Raw genomic sequence first — 21,524 nt, forward strand, 5'->3', positions numbered from 1 at the left:
AGTTGAGCCCAGGACTTTGAGGTTGCTGTGAGCTGGGCTGACGCCACGGCACTCACTCTAGCCTGGGCAACAGAGTGAGACTTGGACAACTAAAAATATATATATAAAAAATTAGCCGGACATGGTGGCACATGCCTATAGTCCCAGGTACTTGGGAGGCTGAGGCAATAGGATCAGTTGAGCCCAGGAGTTTGAGGTTGCTGTGAGCTGGGCTGACGCCACGGCACTCACTCTAGCCTGGGCAACAGAGTGAGACTGTCTCAAAAAAAAAAGAATCTGGCTATTTACTGATTCTGTCTTTAGTCTAAAATAAATGGACAGCTTTGTTTCATATCCGTCTCCAAACTTAAGTGTTCCAGGAGAAAAAAAAAAATCAAAGAAACTAGCCAGGCACACAAAATATTACTTCAATATAAAATTCCATGATGAAGCAACGAAATCACTTTCAGATCTGAATTTATACACGCTGAAAAAGAAAACCAGCCAGAGGTACCTAAGTGTCTTTCTAGAAGAGTAGAAATAACATTAATCAAAATGAAACATGTTTTTACAGATGCTGAACACTTCGTGTCTTGAAAAGTGAGAATCCTTGTGGCAGGAGGGCAGAGGCACAGGCAATGACCCAGCTGCATCCGGAAAGAGCAGGGACCACTGAGGCCACCTGAAAGCTGCAAAGAGGTGGCTGATTTTGGGTGCTGTTATGGTTTCTCCTTGACTGCTGCTGGATGTACACACCCTTCTTCGTGGGATAAATCCCCAAGGGCCTACCCTGCCCCCTCAGCAGCAGAGCCTTACTTAGTCGCTCCAAGCTCTCCAAAGGCAACAGTTTCAAGCAACCTAGAAGACTAGATGTTCTCTGTGACCGCTTTCAGTTCTAATTGTATAATTTAATTAAACACATTACATAAATTTGGAGGTGAGAGGAGATTATTTGAAAGATTTCAAACACCATTGGGTTAGAGACATCTGAGTGCTGTAGATTCAAGCTGGAAGTGACAGGTCTAAGAGGCAGCACTGGGTTAGAAACACCCACCAAAGGCAGACAGAAAACAGAAGTTAAAGATAAAAATCTCAATTTGTTTATTGGCGATTTTTACTAGAGCTTGTAGAATCTTTCCAAAGAAGGTCTGAAAAACTCTGCCTTCTGCAATCAGTTCATTGGTGTGAACATCTCTTAAAAGTAATAGGAATCTTAAAGATATAAAGTAATTGCAAAGATAGTGGGATGGTTTGTTTTACAAGTTAGTTTCCAGCTGTTATTTGTTGCTTTTACAATAAATTACTACATTATACTTACACTGTATTTCGTGATAATGCCATTACTCACAGTCAGGCATCTTTTAATTCTAGAAGAGTCACAGAACTCTAAGAAAGAAAAAAATCAAAAATAAACACCGACTACCAAATAGTCCATGTTACATATTTGGCTTTGGGATCAAGTTTAAAATGCATCCCACAAAAGCATCCCTCCTATTCAAGATTACAAGCATGCCTTAGGTTATCCATTTGTTTATTCTGTGTCTAGTTCTAATTCACTCCCACATACATGGAGTGTTGGCAGCCTTTGATCTTAAAGGGCATCAGAATGGGAAAGAGGACAATAATGAGTGGTTCTCAAACCTCAGGTCCAATAATAATCCCTTAGGGACCATCTCCAGTCTTCTGCATTAGTGGCCTGAGGTAGGTTCAAGGAGCTATATTATTAACAGGCATCCTATATAGATCTGAATAAGATATGGCTCATCCTTCAGGAAACAGTGATAAAAATAATTACAAGGTGGTTTAGTCACAGATAATCAGGCCTGATTACATAACTTTATCTTGGATCATCCTACTCTTCTTCATATCTATGGTCACTATTCTCATCCCCTGTCCAGGAAGTTGCCACCATCTATCCCTGGACCTTCCAGTAATTTCCAAGCTGGTTCTTTTGCGTCCAGTCTTGCCCTCTCTAATCCCCTCTCTAGAAACTTGCCAGAAAGATCTTATATACTACAAACCAGACCATATCACTTCCCTTAAAACCTTTCAATGACTACTTGAGGAGTATAGGGTTTCCTGTGGGGATGATGAAAATGTTTTACAATAGATACAGATGGTAGTTGCACAACATTGTGAATATACTAAATGCCACTGAATTGTTCAGTTTAAAATATTCATTTTATGTTATATGAATTTCACCTCAATTTTTCAAAAAGGCAAAGGAAAACAAAAACTAAACCCCTGCAGTGGTTTCCCATTGCACTTAGGATGAGATCCAAAGTCTGCAGCATGGCCTGGTAGGTCTGGCATAAGCAGGCCCTTGCCTCTGTCCTCACACCTGTCCACCCTCACTCTCTACTGTGCAGCCACACTGGCTGTCTTTCAGTTTCCAAAATGCCAAGCTCTTTCTCATATCTGGGCTTCACAGGTGGGACCCCCCCACCTGGATAATTCCAATTACCCTTCAGGTATTAATTTATCAATCACTCTTCCACACAAGCCCCCCCACACTCCTTCACCCTCTTTATGCCCTTTCAAAGAAACACAGTCTTTTCCAAGTACTTATCATGAGTTCCAGTTACACAATTACTTTCATGTTTATTTGTTTGATGTCCTTTCCAGTAAACTGTAGACTCCCAGGAGGACAGGAATAGTGATTATTTTGTTCACCACTGAATTCCCAGCACCTGTTGCGAACTTAGCACAGTGAATATCTATTAATTTGGCAGAACGAATATCTAGCATTCTTTTCTCCAAACACATTAAATCTCTACTACAAAATGATTATAGGGTTAGGTCACAATATTACATGAGACTTAAATATGCATATCAAAATTATCCCTTTAATAACTAGATGAGAAAAATCAGACACTACTTATGGTCAACTCAACACTATATAGAATGCATCAACCAGTGCACAGAAAACAGCGTCTCCAACTCATACAGCACCTGCTTTGTGTTACTTGACAGAATCAAGACCCTAACAGCCAAGAAAATTCCACTCAAAAACTCTCTCCTCATGCCACAGCACATTACTGAGTAACAAGGAAGGAAACGTAGTGTGTATCTCTGAAGAAAGACACAATTGAAATGGGTAAAAGACAGGAATTGGGAAGTATGTCACAAGAAACCACTTGCTACTCTCACACAGGCATGACTTTCGTGAAGAAAAGTGTGTAGAGTACTACCAGAAAATAAGAGCCCTGAACTCAGTCAGTTCTGAGAGATAAAGAGGAAAATAAAGGAGAAATTCACGTAAGAGCAGGCATAATTGGTGTTTTGTTACTAAACAAAGTGTTCAGTGGTTATAGGTGTGCAAGTGATTTATTTTTTCCGATCTTGCACTTGTGTTAACTAGAACACTAATTTGTTCATGAGCCTGAAGTGTGTCTTAATTACTTGCCTTCAAAGCTTACGTCCCTTTAAAATAAGCTTATTTCTTTTCCATTGTCAGCTCACTCAGAGCCGCCTAATCCACAATTCCCTGGCCCGGCACTCACCACTTCTGATCATTATGGACAGCAGAGGCAAGCAACGGCCTCGCAGGCAGGTTCCAGAAAAGATCCATCTGTTCATGACTGTGTGCACCAGCCCTCAAAGCATTCCCCAGCCCCACTGCCACCGCAAGGGCAGAAGAACATCAAGACCTGAACACATTTACAACCCATGCCACAGGCTATTTTTCAATACTTAAATTCTTCTTTTGCCAGGGCTTTGGATTTTCCCAGGCCCCAGGTCTCAGACCTAGTGGTGATTTGCACAGCTGTTAATTTTAAGAATATCCCCATGTGTGCTATCCCCATGAGTGCCTAAAGGCACTCACTGCTCCTGGCAGCTGAGGATGGAGCACCCACAACTTGGCAGGGGGGTGGAGTAGCTGTGCCCTTTTGAACAGTTAGTTGGAGATGGCTCTAAAGCTTTTTCTTAATAGAGGCTCCAGCACCCGGCTCTCTGTGCTTGGCTGGGAACCCCTAGAGAAAGGATAAAGCAGCTATGGGGCCAACATGCTGGCAACCAACAAGACTGCTATCCAACAAGGAGAGGAGCCTGAGCAGTCACTACACTGTCCCACCACCATCCCTAAGGACTCCAAGCAGTCCTTTTGTGCCCCCTTCCTTAAGGCATTGTGTGTGTGTGACTGCCACAGGGGCCCCCAGCTTTGCTTCCTTGACACACCTTCTTAATTTGCTCTATATTTGAAGATGGTACTTGAGTCCATTCCCCTCTTTCCAATGCATTCTTATTAACATTCTTACCATTGTTTTTGTTGTAGAACCCCATAAACTTCCACAGAAGATGAGGTGAAGGAGACTGATAATACTATAAAAAGCATCCTCTTGCAGGAAAGTAAAGTGCCAGCAAAACCAAACCCTTATGGAGCAGAGGCATGACCTGTAAGCCAAAATACATTCAGGATCGGGTCATGAAACCAGTATGTTAATACGTTAAGGATATTACACATAGAGATGAGGTCAGTAAGAATTGCTGCCAGAAAATAAGATAGGGATGGTGAGCAAACGAGGGGCTGAAGGACAGAATAACAAAGACATTGGAGGGAGACTGCCAAACTGCCAAAAATATTTGACAATGAGCAAAAATGGGTGGTTGGAAAACCAGAGAGGAGGGAATGAAGAGTCAGTAAAGGGACGGATTCCTGGTGGCAGGGGTGAGATTATACTTACAGATACCTTCTGCCCCACCTGGAGCTAGCAAGATTTTTTGCAGTAGAAGAAACTAGAATGTCAGAAGAGAAAAACCTAATCAGATTTATACCATTTCCATGCTTTAAGGAACTGGGGAACATCCAAACAGGAAAACAGAAAACTCTTCAAGTATTTTCCACTGAGGAAATTTAATGCAGAGAATTGGTTACTCAGGTGATGGAGGCACAGGGGCCTAACACCAGGCAGTGAGGTAACAGGGAGATTAGCAAGGGCAGGAGGCCCCACCTCCCCTGGGTGCTGCTGGAGTCTGTGGGCCAAGGTCACCAGTGAGCAGCTAGAACCAGAGAAGGTCTGTCAAGCCACGGTGAGATGTGCTACTGAGGAAGGACTGCCCCTGCCAGGGGTGCCACCCAAAGCCAGGGAAAAGCTTTGCCTTCTCCCTGCTGTTTGCCACTAGGGCCCCCCATGGCTGGAACATAGCAAGCCAGCTGACTGACAAATCTGGGAAAGCAGCCTGTAGGGGTGAGCCCCCTCTGACACAGAGAGGAAGAGGGAAGAGCAAGGCATGCCGCACCCAACACAAGAGGAAAGGACAGAGATGCTGGTGAAAGGAGGAGGAGTTACAGCAAACTTTGACAAGCAAGCTCCTTTTGCAATAGACATCCTTTTAAAAGGTTTGCTTATTGCCATTCAGTGGTCACAAAGGAATAAATAAAGTAGAAGCTCTACCTTGTGGAATAGCCTACTGACCTTGCTGCCATATTCAAGTGGCCCTGATGGTGCTATGTGGAATCCAGGTTGGAAGGGGGCCTGGGAATTTATCCTATATTACCCCTTCTTCAGTTACAATTAAGTCAGGACTAGTCCAAACAGGTCCTGATCCTGGATTTTTTTAAAATCTAGAATAAAAAAGGCCCTAGCTTTCAAAAAGAAAAAATATCATAAATATTTCATAAAAGTAAATACATGCACATAGTACAAAACTCAGGAAATATGAACGAGGTTAGTGCATTGTATCAATGTATTGACAATATCCTGGTTATAAAACTGTACACTACAGTTTTGTAAGATGTTATTTTTGTCACAACTGGGTAAAGGGTACACAGGATCTCTCTGTATTATTCCTTATAACTGCATATGACTCTGTAATTATCTCAAAATAAAAACGTTAATTAAAAACATAGTAAATACATGCATAACTTCCTAAATTACCAGCACTTCTTCCTTTGCATTGTGTTTCAGCACTAGTGTCCCGGGCCTCTCTTACACTCACATTCTTGCTATTTCTACTGTCATGACTTTGTTATCCCTGTTAAGCAATGCCCAGTAAGCTCTTTGCTGACCCATTCCACAACTTCTCATAATTTGGTCTTCTTTTCGTCATTGACTTCATGCTACTTTTATAAAAAGACGATGGTGTCAGGTTGCTCTTGTTGGATTATTCAGTCTTCACATTTCCGACTACAGAGAGAGCCAGAATATTAGCATTCATACATGGGACAATTAGAAGCCTGCCTTATCTCATACCACCTAACAAGCTTTTACCTGCTCATTTCATAACTAAGCATTTGCTTCAAAACAGCTCTCTTTAAATATTTATGCCTTCTTTCTCTCACCCTCTACACCCTTTGATCTCCTTTGGGAGTTGGTGGCCTAAGAACTGGTGGGAAAAATTGCAGACAAAAGTCTGGCATCATGAGAGAACAAGAGAAAAAAAAAACAGCCCCATCCCCAGCTACCACTCATTCATTTAGTTAAAATATAGGCTATCAGAGCAGCAAGGAAAACAATAGATATAAACGTATAAAGAGTCATGTTAGGTCTTCCAGAAACTGACGGTGGATGAAAATCACCTCTTGCCCAAGAGCAAGGGGGAAAAAAATCACTATTCATCAAAAAATGGACATTCGCCACAGATATCTCTCCTACTCCCCTTCTCTACAACTCCACAAATCCCTCCTGTAAAATGCAACTATCTTCCTTTAATGATCTGATAGTGAATTATTCATATTTTTCAATTTATCTTTCCTTCTTCTTTTATTTATATCCAGAATTGCACTACTTAGTGCTAGAAAGCCTGACCAAGATTATAGGCAAGACAGAGGACTCCCAATACTTTCAGGGGTGCCAAGTCTAACTGGCAGGACAGGGCAACTAGCAGGGTGGAGGACTGAAAGCTCATCTGAGGAATGGCAGTGAGCTAAATGACCGCATAGCGCAGGCCTCCATGTCGTGCTGACTTTTTTAGGCAGCAATCCATCTCAAATCATTTCCTGCCTCTCCCTCCCCACTACTTTAGCTCAGGCACTCACAATTGCTTGCCTGGACAGTGCCACTTCCTAGCTGGTCTCCATGCCCCAACTCACCCTCTATCAATCCATTCCCCAAACATCTGGCAGAGTAACCTTTATCAGCTGCAAATCTAAGGTAGCACTGCTCACCTCACATGTAATCCTTCAGTAGCTCTCCACCGTCTGAGGCTTGGTCTCCCGAACTTGCCTCATTATAATTTAAAAAACAGCAGATTCTTCCATATCTTATGTTGAATTTCCCCAGTAGCAGACCTTGAGACTGAATTTAAGTGTAAGTTATTTATTTGGGAGGGGATCCTAGGAAGTTCTGGTAGAGAAATGGAAAAGGGGGGCAGCCATTTTTAATGCACAGGTTGTCTAGCACTGTGGTCCTCAACCCCCAGGCTGGGAGACCTGTACTGATCCGTGGCCTATTAGGAACCAGGCCGCACAGCAGGAGGTGAGTGGCCAGAGAGTGAGGGAAGCTTCATCTGCATTTATAGCTGCTCCCCATTGCTGGCCTCATCGCATAAGCTCCACCTCCTGTCAGATCAGCAGCAACATTAGATTCTCACAGAGCCTGAACACTACTGTAAACTGCCAGTGCAAGGGATCTAGGTTGTGCGCTCCTTATGAGAATCTAATGTCTGATGATCTGAGGTGGAGCTGAGGCAGTGATGCTAGCGCTGGGGAGCAGCTGCAAATAGAGAGTAACATTAGCAGAGAAGTTTGACTACAAGATAAATGTAACACACTTGAATCATCCTGAAACCATTCCTCAACCCCAGTCTGTAGAAAAACTGTCTTCCGTGAAACTGTCTTCCACTGATCCCTGGTGCCAAAAAGGTTGGAGACCGCCGGCCTAGCAGACTGCTACTGTGGGTAACTGAGGCTCAGTTCCACACGGGAGCTCTGGGATACAGTATAGAATATGTATCAGAGTTATCTCACCCAAGGGTAGAGGATGCGGCCGGGCGCGGTGGCTCACGCCTGTAATCCTAGCTCTCTGGGAGGCCAAGGTGGGGGGATTGTTTGAGCTCAGGAGTTCGAGACCAGCCTGAGCAACACAGTGAGACTTTGTCTCAAAAAAAAAAAAAAAAAAAGGGTAGAGGATGCTAGGGTATTACCTAGTTCTCTCTGTCACTGGCTGAAGTCTACTCCTGAGGCATTAACTGTGTTGTACCACTAATCTACCCCACATGTGGGAGAGAAAGCCCTTGGGTGGAGAATAGGAGGTGCTTGCAGAATTGTGTCCTGGAGCAGGGAGTGTCAGGGAATAGGAATATGACACTGACCATGTCTGCTCCATCAGGCTGTGTCCCTGAAGATTTCCATTCATTGGGTCTTGGGTGAGATCTGGAAATCAGTATTGTGATAAACACTTCATAGGATTCCTTATGGACAGGCGGATTTGAAAAAAAGCGGACCAATATTACGAAGTCCAAAATCTTTGGTGGACTCTATGGGGTCCTCCATGGCCTGTCTCCTGCCCTGCTCTTCAGACCAACTAACCCCCATGCACAGTCGCTTGACAACCCACACTGAATTTGTGCACTTGCCTGCAAGCAGCATGTTCTCTTTCATATGCAGGAACTGTGCCTTAAGAATCTTTATGATCCCCAGAGTCAAATACAGCACGATTCATATAGTAAATGCTTGAAAAATGTTTGTTAAAGAAATAATCCCAAAAGAAAATACATAGTATGGGATTGTTTAAGTAGTACTGGAAGGTTCTCTGGGAAAAACCATCTTCCCCATATATGAAAATAGTATTAATAGATATCATTTCATTATTAGAATTAAACAAATAAATATTGAACACCTAATATATGCAAGACACTCAGGAATCCCTACAGAAAAGGACTTTAACCTTTTTAACAGCTTACAACGTAACAAAGACTTGCTGATACACAACTGTGACTAGAACCCTTCAAAGGAGATAAACACACAGGCAGTGGTAGAAAGGTAAAGGGCACTGTAAGAGAAACTGGAAGTACGTCCGCCTCTACCTATCTTGTGATTCTGCCAGGGTTGTCTACAGAGACACTACCACTCTCCACAAAGATTCAACAGGATAAAACAGAAAGCCTTATTTCAATGGCACGGAACATTTGGGATTATGACTTCTTCCAAGGACTGGGAATTTTGCACTTGGGATCCATATGGTGACTTCGGACTCTAACCCTTAGGTGCACAATGGTTTCAGACACTTTCTAGATGCTCAAGGTGCTCTCTTGCAAAGGAGACCAAAGCAGCAGCTCTGGACACTTATAGTCATTAAAGACCTCATCCGTGGCTTTTCTCCACTGTTTGGGATATTAACCGCAGCACCTTGGCTACATTCCAGTCTGGGTAATTATATTGGGGCTAGCAAACTTCACCCTCCAGGGCCAACTAAATAAAGTATTCCTTCAGACTTGCTGCTACAACCTTTGTTATGCTGCTGTGGGCTATTAAAAAGCCATTCTATACTTGGGATGGCTGTATTTGTGAAAAATCAATAGCCCTGGTATAACTTTCTATACTGACAAGAAGTATATTCCAAAATATCACTGGCTAAGTTAGCTATTTTGGCTTTTTAAAAAATACAGTGCCAGAAACAATTACAGAACTACAGTAATTTCTTCTCCATTCTCTAACATCTTACTATTTACACAGATAAAGACTGAAATATTGGCAACGTTACACCAAAAAAGAAGGAAGGTACATTAATTCCACAAAATACATATTTGGTGTATACCATATGCCAGGCTCTGTTGTAGGTGCTGGGCACTGTTCTCAGTGCCATGGTTCACATTTTCAGCATAAATGTGAAAATTTTCCAAAGGGAATAATTCAACTTAATTCTCCTATGCTACTGCATTTCTAAAAATCTCAATATATCATCTTTACTTTAAAAACTACCAAACACAAGTTTCCCAATCCAATATTATTTTTGTACCCCCTCAAAATAAAAGTATACAGTACCTTGAACTCTATGTGTATGGAAGTAAATGTGTATCTAAGAATGAGAAAATACGCTTTCCTGGCTAGACTGGAGGGTAACAAATGGTAGGCTGCTTATATATTTATTTGTTTGCCTGCTTTTAGCAATCATCTTATTTGGGTAGGTAAGAGTTTATAGATTATAATAGCAGAAACTGACATAAGGAAATGGAAAACATAAATATTTCTTGTTTAAAGCTTCTCTTTACTGTATGGAAAAAACACAAAAGAAGTTCTTTAGCATTCTATCATAAGAATAAAAAATGACAAAAAGGAAAAATTACAAGTATTGTGTACGTGTTTACACATACCCATACAAATTATCTTGTATGTGAAAACAGGAGAGAGAAGTTAATTAAATCTTAAGATTCTGGTGGATTAAATTAAATGTATGAATTACAGAATATTTAACATCACACTGTGCAGATACGGAAATGATTCAAAAAATTAAAATTAAAAAAAAACAAAACCTTGAAATTCGATTAATACTAGAGTATCCAAAACAAGTACTTCTTCTGGACAAACTATATTCAGACAGTGGGAAATAGTTTTTTTTAAAAAAAATCAGTGATGTTCACTTGAAATCTGCCAAATTATTATTCTGTTTGAAAATCCTTCTAGCTAGAACAAGTTAATAGCAGGCCTCTAAAGCTAGGTTAAACATGCTGTAAATCAATTTATTCCCCCCTACAAATCTGCTAAAGTACATCTTTTCTGGTGAAAACGGCTCTTCAATGGTACTTAATACTGTCACTACACTGTTTCTCCAATCAGCTCACTTCAGGTTTTTCTACTTAAGGTATGTATTAAAATTAAATGCTTACTTTTGTTATAAATAATAAACAATGGAATGCAGATTCTTTAAAATACCATAAGGAACCTCAAAATGTATTACATATACATTTCCTAAGTTTAGAAGAAATGCTTAATAATGCATATATGATCCCAGTTTGCCATCCAATAATCCATTTGTTATCATTTTATAGTTAAGAAACAATCCACACTATCCCCTCTCTCAGAGATAGATGACTCATCCTCCACTAACAGGCATTAGGTAACACCTTTGGCAAGGTGGCTTTGATAAAAGACTGAAACGAATTTTATTCAGGAACACAGCCTATCCCAGGGAATTTAAAGAGCCTGGATCACTACACCAACAGTATGTCTACTGCACTGCAGGAGAGGAAACTGTAATGAGTGATTAATTAGCTATAATGTTTACACTCTTATGGGTATACAAACTGATCCACATAATCTTTAATCTCGCCCCTGTTAAAAATTCACACATAAAAAAAGAGATGAGTGAACAACTACCAAAGCAAGAGACTCGGCTTCCCAGTTTGAGGAAAGAGGTGGAGCATAGGACTTTCAGAGACTGAAGGCAGAATATACCACATACAATGCATTTAAGACCACAATGTAGCCTAGTGTGTCAACGCTCAATTTTACTCTCAAATATTACTGTATTTTCTAAGTATGCTTACTAGGATAAAAATTCTGGTTATAAATTTTATGTAAATAAAGAACCAAGAAAGAAAAATGGGGGTGGGGATGTTCAAGTATGACTCAAGGGAAGATATCCTGAGACTGGCTCTATCACCAGGGTCTAGTCACATTATCTCACTCTGTATCAGTGCCCCTTAAAGTTAAAGGGTTAGGCCAGAACATCAATCCCTGCTTCCCTCCTAGCTGTTAAAATTTTGCCATCTATTTAGGTATCATAGAGCACTCAAGGTTTTGTAATATCCTAAGAGCACCTGATGGCAGCAGAAAATCTGCTTACAATGTTTAATGACTATAAAGGGAAGAATGTGAACAATCCTCCCAATCTTGCATTTTTCAGTTTATACTAGCCTTAAGAGGGCAATTAAAGTTAGATGCTTCATTCCATCTCACAATAACAACATAATTCTTATTATAATAAAAAATTTTAATATTCTTCTTAAAACATTCAAAAAGAGAAACAGCTTCACCTCGCTCAAATAAAACTTAGTGGATCTATCTCATTTGGAGGGTTGCAATGCCTGAGCTACAGTGTGAGTATCAGGATGTGGAAGCAGCTGTCACTGCTTTGTTTTTCATTCACAGTAGGTGGTTGCCAGGCAACAAAATACTATTGTCTGTTTCCATGATCTATTGGCCAATTCTACTGGTGATAATGCTTTCTACAGTTTAAAACAGGGCCACCTTTTGGACAAAAAGAAATGAGAAAAAATTCTAAGGATGACAATAACATATATATGAATAAATGTACTGAACGTACCCTAAAATTATGTGTAGAAATATATAGAATATATACAAATATATAACTGTGTGCTGATATACATATGTATATTTTGCAAATATGCATATGGTACCTAAAAACCCGACTAAATTTGATAGGCCCACCGCTGAAATCTAAATCCCTGAGGGAAAATCTAGGCATGAACTACAGAAATGAAAACATAGCAAAAATTTTTTTCTTAACAATAGCAATAATTTCCAATTTGTCAGATGTATCAAATCCTGTTCCTTTGAATATGAAGTCCTCCAGTCAGAAAAGCAATTCTGTCTACTTATATAAAAATAATAAATGAAAAGCCTTTACCACCTACTTTGGAATCATCTAACATTTAATATGTTGTTTTACTTAATATCATATGCTACCAATGTGTACAAAGATAATTCAAATAGTGTTGCTGTTTACGCCCAAGAATCTTAAAATATATTCATCTTAAAAATAACTGAATTGTTCTCCCCGGAATAGCCTCTTGTGATTCTCCACTTTGTTTTGATATGAGTCCCTGGAGAATAACAGTCAAGGTATGTTACTCTTGCATATTTCACTAGCTTACAAATAAAATAACACACACCGTACTCATTATAAAGTTGTCAACATTAACTTGCATCAGTTGCTCTTTGTTTTGTATTGACAAGCTTCTAAAGATAAGAATATTCTTAGATATACAGACACAACATCAAAACAGCCTGGAGGAGTTAAAGCTTGAAAATGCTAGAGGCAATCACGTTTTGAAATGAAGAGAAATCAGTATCATTTACAGGTACATGTATATTTCTCCAAAGGCCCTAAGTAACACCAGAACAATCTTTGCATTTTATGGCAGTGCTCATCCGTCTTCCTTCACAATTATTTCAAAGGCACATTAAATTAACTATTTAATGCATTTCTCTCAAGGGGCCTTTCACTTTTTGAAATTCATTACCACTTGCAAATCTGTACATGACAAGAAACTGAGACAAATATCCATTACATTGATAGACATTATTAATATATAACCTCTATCAAAGGGGCAACTCTGGCAAAACGAAAGCAAAGTGTGTTAATAATTAACTAAGTACCAGTCAAAATTACCACTTCCCAGAGAAACGGACCCACCTCACAAGAGCGCCCACCTGGGTTTCTCCTTCACATCTCACCCCACAAATGACCCACTTGCTTCTCCCTCTCCTTCCTAAGCTCGCTCACCTGTGTCTCTCCTCCAAGAATCAATTTCCTTCCCACTCTCTCCACCCTCTCCAGATCCCTTAAGCACCCTTCATTACTTTCTCCAAACTACCAGACTCAAATCTGCACCCCAGTTTGCCAGGAACCTCTCCATAAACACTTACTTCCCTCATTCTCCCAGATCCGCTTTTAAAAATCGCTGCCACCGAACAAATACAATCTTAATAAAATTAGAGTTACTGGCCAGTTTTGGGGTTTTTTTTAATGTTACAGCACTGAAAGATTGAGCGAGAGAAAAGCAGGAGTGTATTTGAGGGAAGGAGGGTGGCTAAGCGGGTATACACAGTGGGACGCGGGGATCTTACAGAGCTGGGCTTCCCCACCTGTCGACCCCACTTCCCCCATGTGCTCGCCGCGGGATGACAACCACAACACTCCAGAACCACCCCCCTCCAAAAGGGGGCGGGGTTACGCCTTCAGCCAATCAGGACCCGCGAGCCCCGGGAGTCCAACCTATGGGGTGGCCGTGGCCGTGCAGGGGGAGGACGCGGGGTGGTCCGGGAGGTGCCGAGTCCGTGGGAGGCGCGCACGTGTCGAGTCCAGAGAGGCCGGGAGGCGGCGGACGTCCAGCTGCGGAGGCGCGGACTCTGCACCCTGGCAGCCGCAGAGTCCAGCTACCCACTGCCTCCTTTGCCTCAGGCTGGGCCGGGCAGGGAGCGCTCCCGCCTTGGAAGACCTGTCCAAGGTGTCCGAGTTCCCCGTGAGAGGGGACACTTACAAACAACAACAATAGTATCTAGCGCAGACAAGGCAGAGAGGAAAGTTTCCGGCCCGCACCAGAGCGGAGTCCGCCGAGGCAGGGAGAAGGGATGCAGGGCGGGAGGGTGACAACCTGGAAAGAAGAGGGCAGGGGGAGGACGGGCCGGACGGGATCCTGGGCGAGATCGGGGGCGACGGGTGGCGGGGTGCGCTGTCCAAGGTGCAGGGAAGGTGGTTGGCGCGCGGCAGGCTCGGAGCCTGGAGCCGACACAGGCTGGCGGGCGGCGGGGAGAGCGGGGAACAGCTGTCTGGGGCACCGGGCACCCCCGGGCTCCTAAAAGTGACCGGGCTTGAGCTGGGGTGCGGCGGGGAAAGGCGCGGGGGTCTGCACCGACGCCCCCACGCTTCCACGTACCTCTCCCTACCAGCCTCACCTCCAGCTCCACTCCCCTCCCCCCTCGCCCACTCCCCTCCAAGCCTAGGTCCAGGCGCCGCGGCGGGGGCGGGACCAGAGAACCCCGGCCCGGAGCCCGGACGCCCCAGGTATGCTGCAGGCTCGGGAGCTGGTTACCTGGGGCCGCGGTATGAGGAGCGGAGACAGTCCGCCGCGCGGAGCCGGGCGCCGGGCGCGGCGCGGCTCCTCCTAGCCTCGGCGTCCTCCCCTTTCTCGGCTTCTCCGGGACTCTGTCCCGGGCAAGGAGCTGCGAGACGGGGCCGGGCTGCAGCCGCCGTTCCCTCCACCGCCGCCGTCGCCGCCGCCGCAGACAGAGGACGCCCCGTGGCGGCTGGAAGCCTGTGTGAGTAGCGGCGCCCGAGAGAGCAGGGATCTGCTGAGGGGCGCTGGAGACTCCGCGGCTCGGGGCGCGCGGGCGTGCGCACGCGCGCCTGCGAGTGTGAGTGCGTGTGCGCGCGCGCGCCCACGGGGTGCGGGAGTCGCGAGGGGAGGGGGAGAAAGGCTGAGAGATGCTCGTAGGGACCGAGGCAAAATTCTTCGCCCCCGGAAATCCGTAAACCCGGAGAAGGAGGATCGAACGCGTCTCGCCTGGAAGAACTGCCGGCGCGAGGCGGCCGCAGAGGAGGAGGGGAAGGCGGCGAGGCGCGCTCGGGCTCCAGATCCGAGCCCGGCTGAGCTGAGTGGAACGCGCAGCCACGGATGCAGCGGAGGCGGCGCCCGCAGCCCATGGTCGCGCTGCCCCCTCTTGGGAGGGGCCGAGGCCGCTCGCTCCCCAACCGCCACGGCTGTCCAGGCTTCTGGGCTGGGCGCGGGGAAACAGAGATAGGGAGGGACCCCACGGTTGCCACGGCGACCTTGGAGGCGCCAGGCCCGCTGAGGGGCCACGCGGGGAACCCGGGTGCACGTGGCTGACTCGGGCTGGAGCGGGCGTGTGCCAGGGCTGCGGCGTGGGGTACAGTGGAGTAGGGCCGAGCTCAGCCAACCGCCTGACCTGGACAGAGGATGCGGGGTGTGGGACCGACAGTGCGCTCGGCCGGCGGTGCGGGTCAGCATGCGCGGTTGGTGGGGACTGCGGGGAGTCCTCCCTCCAGGTGGAATGCTGCCCCTTTTTTTTCCTCCTTGGAGGCCACTTTTCGTCAAAGTTATCCACTTCCCAGATAAAAGTGCCGCCCTCCTCTTTGTTAGGATTCAACTTAACTGTGCAGGCATCCAAACATTGCCTCTGTCAAGTCAGGCTCGTCCAAGCCACATTGTAATACCATAAAAATAAATATGTGAAGCACAATTACATGTCCTGCCTCTTAAAAGATACATCGTCTTAGCGGTATACTTTTCCAGGCTTATTTTTAAATTCTGAGTGGAATTTTATTCACCCAAGCATTTCTTCAAGGGTCATAAGGTCTGGGTAATACTTGAAATAGGCTTCCTGGCAGCAATCCTCAGGGCAGTGATTGTTTTGTGTATACTTTTGCATGCCCTCCAGTACTTAGCACAGTACCATGTACATTGTGTGTTCTCTATAAATGAATGAATGGTATTGTTTTCTAGCTTCACATAACCCCAAGGCAAAGACTTGGATGCTGGGAAAGTCATTACCACCCCACTAGGCTTGCTTGATTTTAACTTATGCGATTTCCCTGTGTGTGGCTATTTTCCCCTCTGGCGGCCAGAGCCCCAGTGCTGAAAAAAGAAAACAGAATATTGACCCATTGTGCAACATTAACAAAGGGTGCTCTCTAAGAGCACTCTGTAGGGAACCCAGTGGGGTCCTCTGGATGTGAGAAGGCTAAAGCCAGCTTTATTGCGGTCCTGGGGAAACCTAACCTTTCAAAACAAAGTCTCCATGAATACTATCCCTTTTAGAGCAGAAGGTTGGGGAACATAGTTTTAAGAAAAATACACGTTTTTAGTAGTTTGTCAGGTAAGAGCGTTTCTCTTGTAAAGAGCAGTACTTCATGGACACTTGCCACAACAGGCAGGATCACCCCAGACTGCTAATTCTGGTGTGGCACCAAGCCCACATCCTTCAACCTTGGTATTTCTACAATCATCCTCTTAGAAGCAAAAGTCCTCAATTTTATATTCCATGCTAAATTTCGATTGCTTTGAACTCAGGCTCTTCTGTGAGCTGCTTCTCTGGTCACTCATGATATCACAGCTGTGAAATACAACTGAAATAAAGTGAAAATTAAAATGGATTTATTTGGGTGCTGCCATGTATTCTCTAGTGGGGGTCCATTTAAATGACTTCTCTACTGTCACTCAATTTACAATCTTCTTAGAAGACATTTGCTGTGATATTGGAATTCATGTGCTTTTTTTCTTTGTCATGTTGAAAGCTTAGATATTTTAATTTTTTACTTGAAAGGAAGCTCTAAAACTTGCAGGAGAAGCAGAAAAACTCTGATACCCAAAATGGAGCCTTGACACCCAATGTGTAAAATGGATATGAGTCAAAATCTTCCAAAATAATTTGAAAGTTTTGTTTTTCTTTGAAAATTGCTTTTAGGGTTTTGATGGGCCTCAGAAACTGATAAGCCAAAATATGCTGCTTTGACATGCTGGACTGGAGAAGCAGCCTCAAGTTCTCTCTGATCTTTTCCCCCACTTCTGTCTTTCAATCTTCTCTCTCTCCCAAAGCACAGGATGAGGTTGTTCTCTGAGGTTGCCTTATCTATCCAGAAAAAGGACCTGCCAAAGAAGAACACAACTGCCTTCCCTAATTTTTCCTTCACCTAACTCATATCACAGGAAGAAAGACTGAAGTCTGTCAACACAACTGGACAGACTTTTGTCACACTGCTCTGTGAGCCCAACAGACTTCATCCCAGACCGTTATATGTTCTCCAAGCCCATTGAATTCCCCTAAAGTCATTTACTATCTGCCTTACAAACATCCATTCCTCATCTGTTTTTCCCCTATACCGAAGGAAATATAAGCATCTGTACCCCATTGGGTTATTGCAGGTAATCATTCTCCTGCAACCCTCCCACCGTGTTATGCATGTTAAAATAAATATTGTATGTCTTTTCTCCTATTAATCTGCCTTTTGTCAGTTTATTTTCAGCGAACCTTCAGAGGGTTGAAACCCCTAAAGTGTCAGCCACTTCCCAAGTCCTGTATTACTTGGTGGAGTGGAAGAATGTTAAAACTGTAACTTCTCTGATGACCACTAAAGGGGAAAATCTTGTTTTGTAAAAATAAATATATTTATATTATAGGAAGCCAACATTTAAAAATAAGAATATAGGTGTATAGCAATCTTATATTAACTTAAAAATAAATAATAGAAATTCAAAAGATGAACAATGAAAAGAAAGAATAGCAACATAAGATATATAGTGTTTTTGGCCCACTTAAAAATAAAAGTTTGGAGGAGTAACTACGGTTAAAACACTATCAACCCATAACTCCTCTTGCTACTGAAATACTAGACAATAATAAAATGTACAGCTGAGAGATTCATTTTTATATGTTATTATCAGTTGGACTGAGAATCAATAGCGTATTTCTAAAGGTCCTATTTTTCTTCCTAAAAAGGGAATGCTCCTTAACATAACTGCTTTTTTCAGTTTGCAGCAATGCAATAAACTAGTCAAATATTAACTTCCTTAAAAACACAGGATCATGAAGAGGTAGGGTATCAAGTACTTTAAACTGATTTGATCACAACTATATAGCTAATCTAAATAAAAAACAAAAGGTTTTTACCTCGCAAGACTGGTAAATTTAGACTGTGAGATATACTATGAATTCCAAAGTCAACTCCTCATGCTGGGAGCAGATCGCCCCAAATTCTTTCAAGTGAGAAGTCAGGAACCGTTAGCTCAAGTGCTGCTGTTGATTTGAGTGGCTGTGAGCACACATAAGGATAGAGGTAATTTCCCCCCATAATTAGGTCCCAGATCACTTAGTCCATTAAAGTTTTAAATGATTTAAAAGACACCTTGACCTGCACCTGGAAACAAAGTGCCAACTCAGTACAGAGTGTAGCATAGGAACAAGGAGCAGTCTCAAGCTATCCTGTTTGTATTCATGTTTAATACATTGCCTTCCTTACTCCAGATACTGCTCAGGACAATTTACTTCTGACTAGAGGTCACACATCTTCAGGAAAGTAAAAAATTAGAGAAAAAATGTTATAGTTTATTCTAAGAAAAGGAGACAGATTTTCTTAATCATTCGTACTGACATTTGGGGTGTAAGTGAACATGCTTGGTGTCAGTGTTTCTAATCGTTTATAGAGGTACAGATTTCCTAGAAGCTGAATAAAACTATGGATCCTCTCTCCAGGAAAATGAACATATGAATGTAGAAAAAACTTTTGAATGCAATTTCAGGGAGTTAAGAGAACCTCCTTTGAAGTTCAGGTTAAGAACTCCTGCGTATTATAGATCCTTTGCATTTATAATCCTGCGTATTATAGATCCTTAACATTTTACGGCTAACGGTAAAGAAATTGGTAGATTTACTAATATCCTCACTTCTATTTTTAATCTAATAATTTATTTTATTGTCAACACCAGAAAGATGCGTAAGCAAATCAGTAAACCAAACAAGTATTTATTGAGTACCTACTTCATAAGTTCTGTTTTTCATGCTGGTTGTTACCAATAAAGTGTAAAATACAATCTATTTCTGCCCATAAGGAGCCTACAATCTAGCTATCATTATTCTTGGGAACAAAAAGTGAATATAAGCATAATTTATCACTTGACCAGGTGCAACAAATTTCAATTTGAATTATCAATAGGACTTAATAAAGGCATTTGTTAAATAAACCATTTGGGTGATAATTGATTATTAGTGATCAATGTATATATGCATATTTTCATATTCATATACCCTAAAAGTAATCATTTAGATTTTCACATGATATATAATGTAAATAGCTAATCTGTTGCTGTGTCTGAATTTTAGATTGAGGATATGAAGAAACTGACAAGGTAGAATAGACCATGTTAGCAATGGCAGTTAGGGACTACCTATCCCTGGGGATCCCTGGGCAGAGTGGAATAGGTTATAGAATATGCTAGAGCTTATATTTAACCCATCACAAAACTCACAGGGCAACCCACGTATAGTATTTTGAAATTTCAATGTCTACAAAGACCCAGCAGTCTATTCTTGGATAATTTTTACATAACATTATTACTCACCCAAGAATATCATAATTTTTTATTTCTCAATTTCTTTTCACTTATTAACACAGAATTATTTTCGATTAATATAACTTTTAAAAACACAACTCCTTAACTGAATTCATGACAAAATTGTAAAGAGTAGAAAAGCAATAATCTAAGGAAACAGAGTTTTCAGTTGTTCACGAACTCCCCTAACACTCATAGGGTGGCATTGACATAAAGCCATTAACCTAATTAAAGCTGTTGGAAGCCCAACCATTCACATATTGAACACTTTATATAATCTGCTTCCCCATGGGCCCCAGAGGTTTTATGTGGGGTAACAGGACTGTCAGTCACATTTTTTGACTTTTCCAGAGGTGGTCTTAGTGTGGCATGAAAATAGCACCTGGCATTGAATGAAAGGATCTGAGTTCAAATCCCAGCCTAGTCAATAACTTGCTGTGTGGCCTTGGCCACCTCACTATCTGAGCTTCACTTGCCCCATCCATGAAATGTGGATAATAGCACTTACCTCATTGGCTTGTTAAGAAAATTATATAATAAAACATGAGGAAGGGTCCCTTGTGTTGTAGGAACTTGTAAATCTTGGATCTAAATCAAAAGTGTGTGGCAGAAAATTGGAACGCATGCATGAATGAAGCTCCTCTAGAAATTCTGGAAACCTTTGTTAGATTGTAACATTGGACTGAGTTGATGATTTCTGGGAGTCCCTTCCAAGAATATTTTAAGAAAACCACAGACAACCAAAAGTTGGCAGAAACTGACACATGCAGGAAATTGTGGATTCCATAATTCTAGAGGTGCTATGATTCTATAAATTCTGCTGCTGTTGCAAAACCCGAGCTTTTGTAGTCATTTGTTTTAAATTAGTCTCTATTTTTATTCTGTCACATAGATTCTGCTTCCTCAATGGTGGTTTGCCCTGCTAATTTAGCTATGCGAACATTCATTTTACAGATAAATACCAACCATAAAAATTCCTTTCTTTTAAACAAAATAGTTCACTGCCCACCCCTTAATTGTAAAAGTGTTGTATATGCTTATGGGAAAAAATAGGCATTACAAAAATGTAAAAAATAGAAAGAAAAAATTGCAGTAACATTACCTCTCAGGGACGAACCCCGGTTACTATTTTGGTATATACCCTTCCAGACATTTTCTTGGCGTATATTTATTCTCTTTAAATGCCATTAAAGTCAAAGTTCAGCCATTTAAATGTTTCTGTTTTAGCAAAATCAGTTAAACACTTTCACAAAAAGGTTCAAATGTGGTTTTTTTGTTTTCTTTTTTTCCTTTCATACTCCTCTCCAAGATGGGCTCTTCGCTCAGCAAGTTCTTTAAAACAAGATTGTAACTGGTCATCCTTGAATCCTTCCCTTTTTATTTCCCCACATTTATCACTTCTAATAATGAATAAATATTTTTAATGGCCCTTTAAAAACTTAATCTCACCTTGCCCCAAATGCTGGCGTGTTCTGGAGTCACAAGCCCTGGTCCTTGGCCTCTGGCCATTCTGTGGATGCTTTGCATTACTTAACCTCCACCCCCAAAACGAGGTCCAGGTCTAACCTTGGATTTGGTACTGCATTCCCTGATGGAGCAGAAAAGATTCTTGATTTCAATAAGTAACCAGAGTGTCATTGGAGTGACCATCTATAATATTTACTGATTCTGCAGAGTTTGGTGGAGAGGTGGTGAATTATTTGAATTCATGTTTTATGTCAATTGCTGCAGGCAAAATTGGGAAAGTTTGTTGTATTTTGCTTTTAAGAGTCTATAAACAGCCCTTAACAAAG

At 42.3% G+C, this 21,524-nt stretch overlaps 2 protein-coding genes across 2 annotated transcripts in view; one reads left to right on the forward strand and one right to left on the reverse strand.

Annotated features, from left to right (window-relative positions):
• The window catches only part of LOC105813516, a 130,058-nt gene extending 115,127 nt beyond the window's left edge, over nucleotides 1-14,931 (forward strand). Inside the window, 2 exon segments of the mRNA XM_012648247.1 lie at nucleotides 13,641-14,127; nucleotides 14,173-14,931. Of these exon segments, the coding sequence (XP_012503701.1) occupies nucleotides 13,641-14,127; nucleotides 14,173-14,931 (1,246 nt within the window).
• ENOX1 (ecto-NOX disulfide-thiol exchanger 1) overlaps nucleotides 1-15,026 on the reverse strand; it is a 609,648-nt gene extending 594,622 nt beyond the window's left edge. Inside the window, exon 1 of the mRNA XM_012649266.1 lies at nucleotides 14,698-15,026. The gene's annotated coding sequence lies outside the window, so the exon portion shown is untranslated. The remainder of the gene's footprint in view (nucleotides 1-14,697) is intronic.
• Nucleotides 15,027-21,524: the final 6,498 nt, after the last annotated feature.

Source organism: Propithecus coquereli, unplaced genomic scaffold, assembly GCF_000956105.1.
Source record: "Propithecus coquereli isolate 6110/MARCELLA unplaced genomic scaffold, Pcoq_1.0 Scaffold11, whole genome shotgun sequence".
Lineage (NCBI taxonomy): Eukaryota > Metazoa > Chordata > Mammalia > Primates > Indriidae > Propithecus > Propithecus coquereli.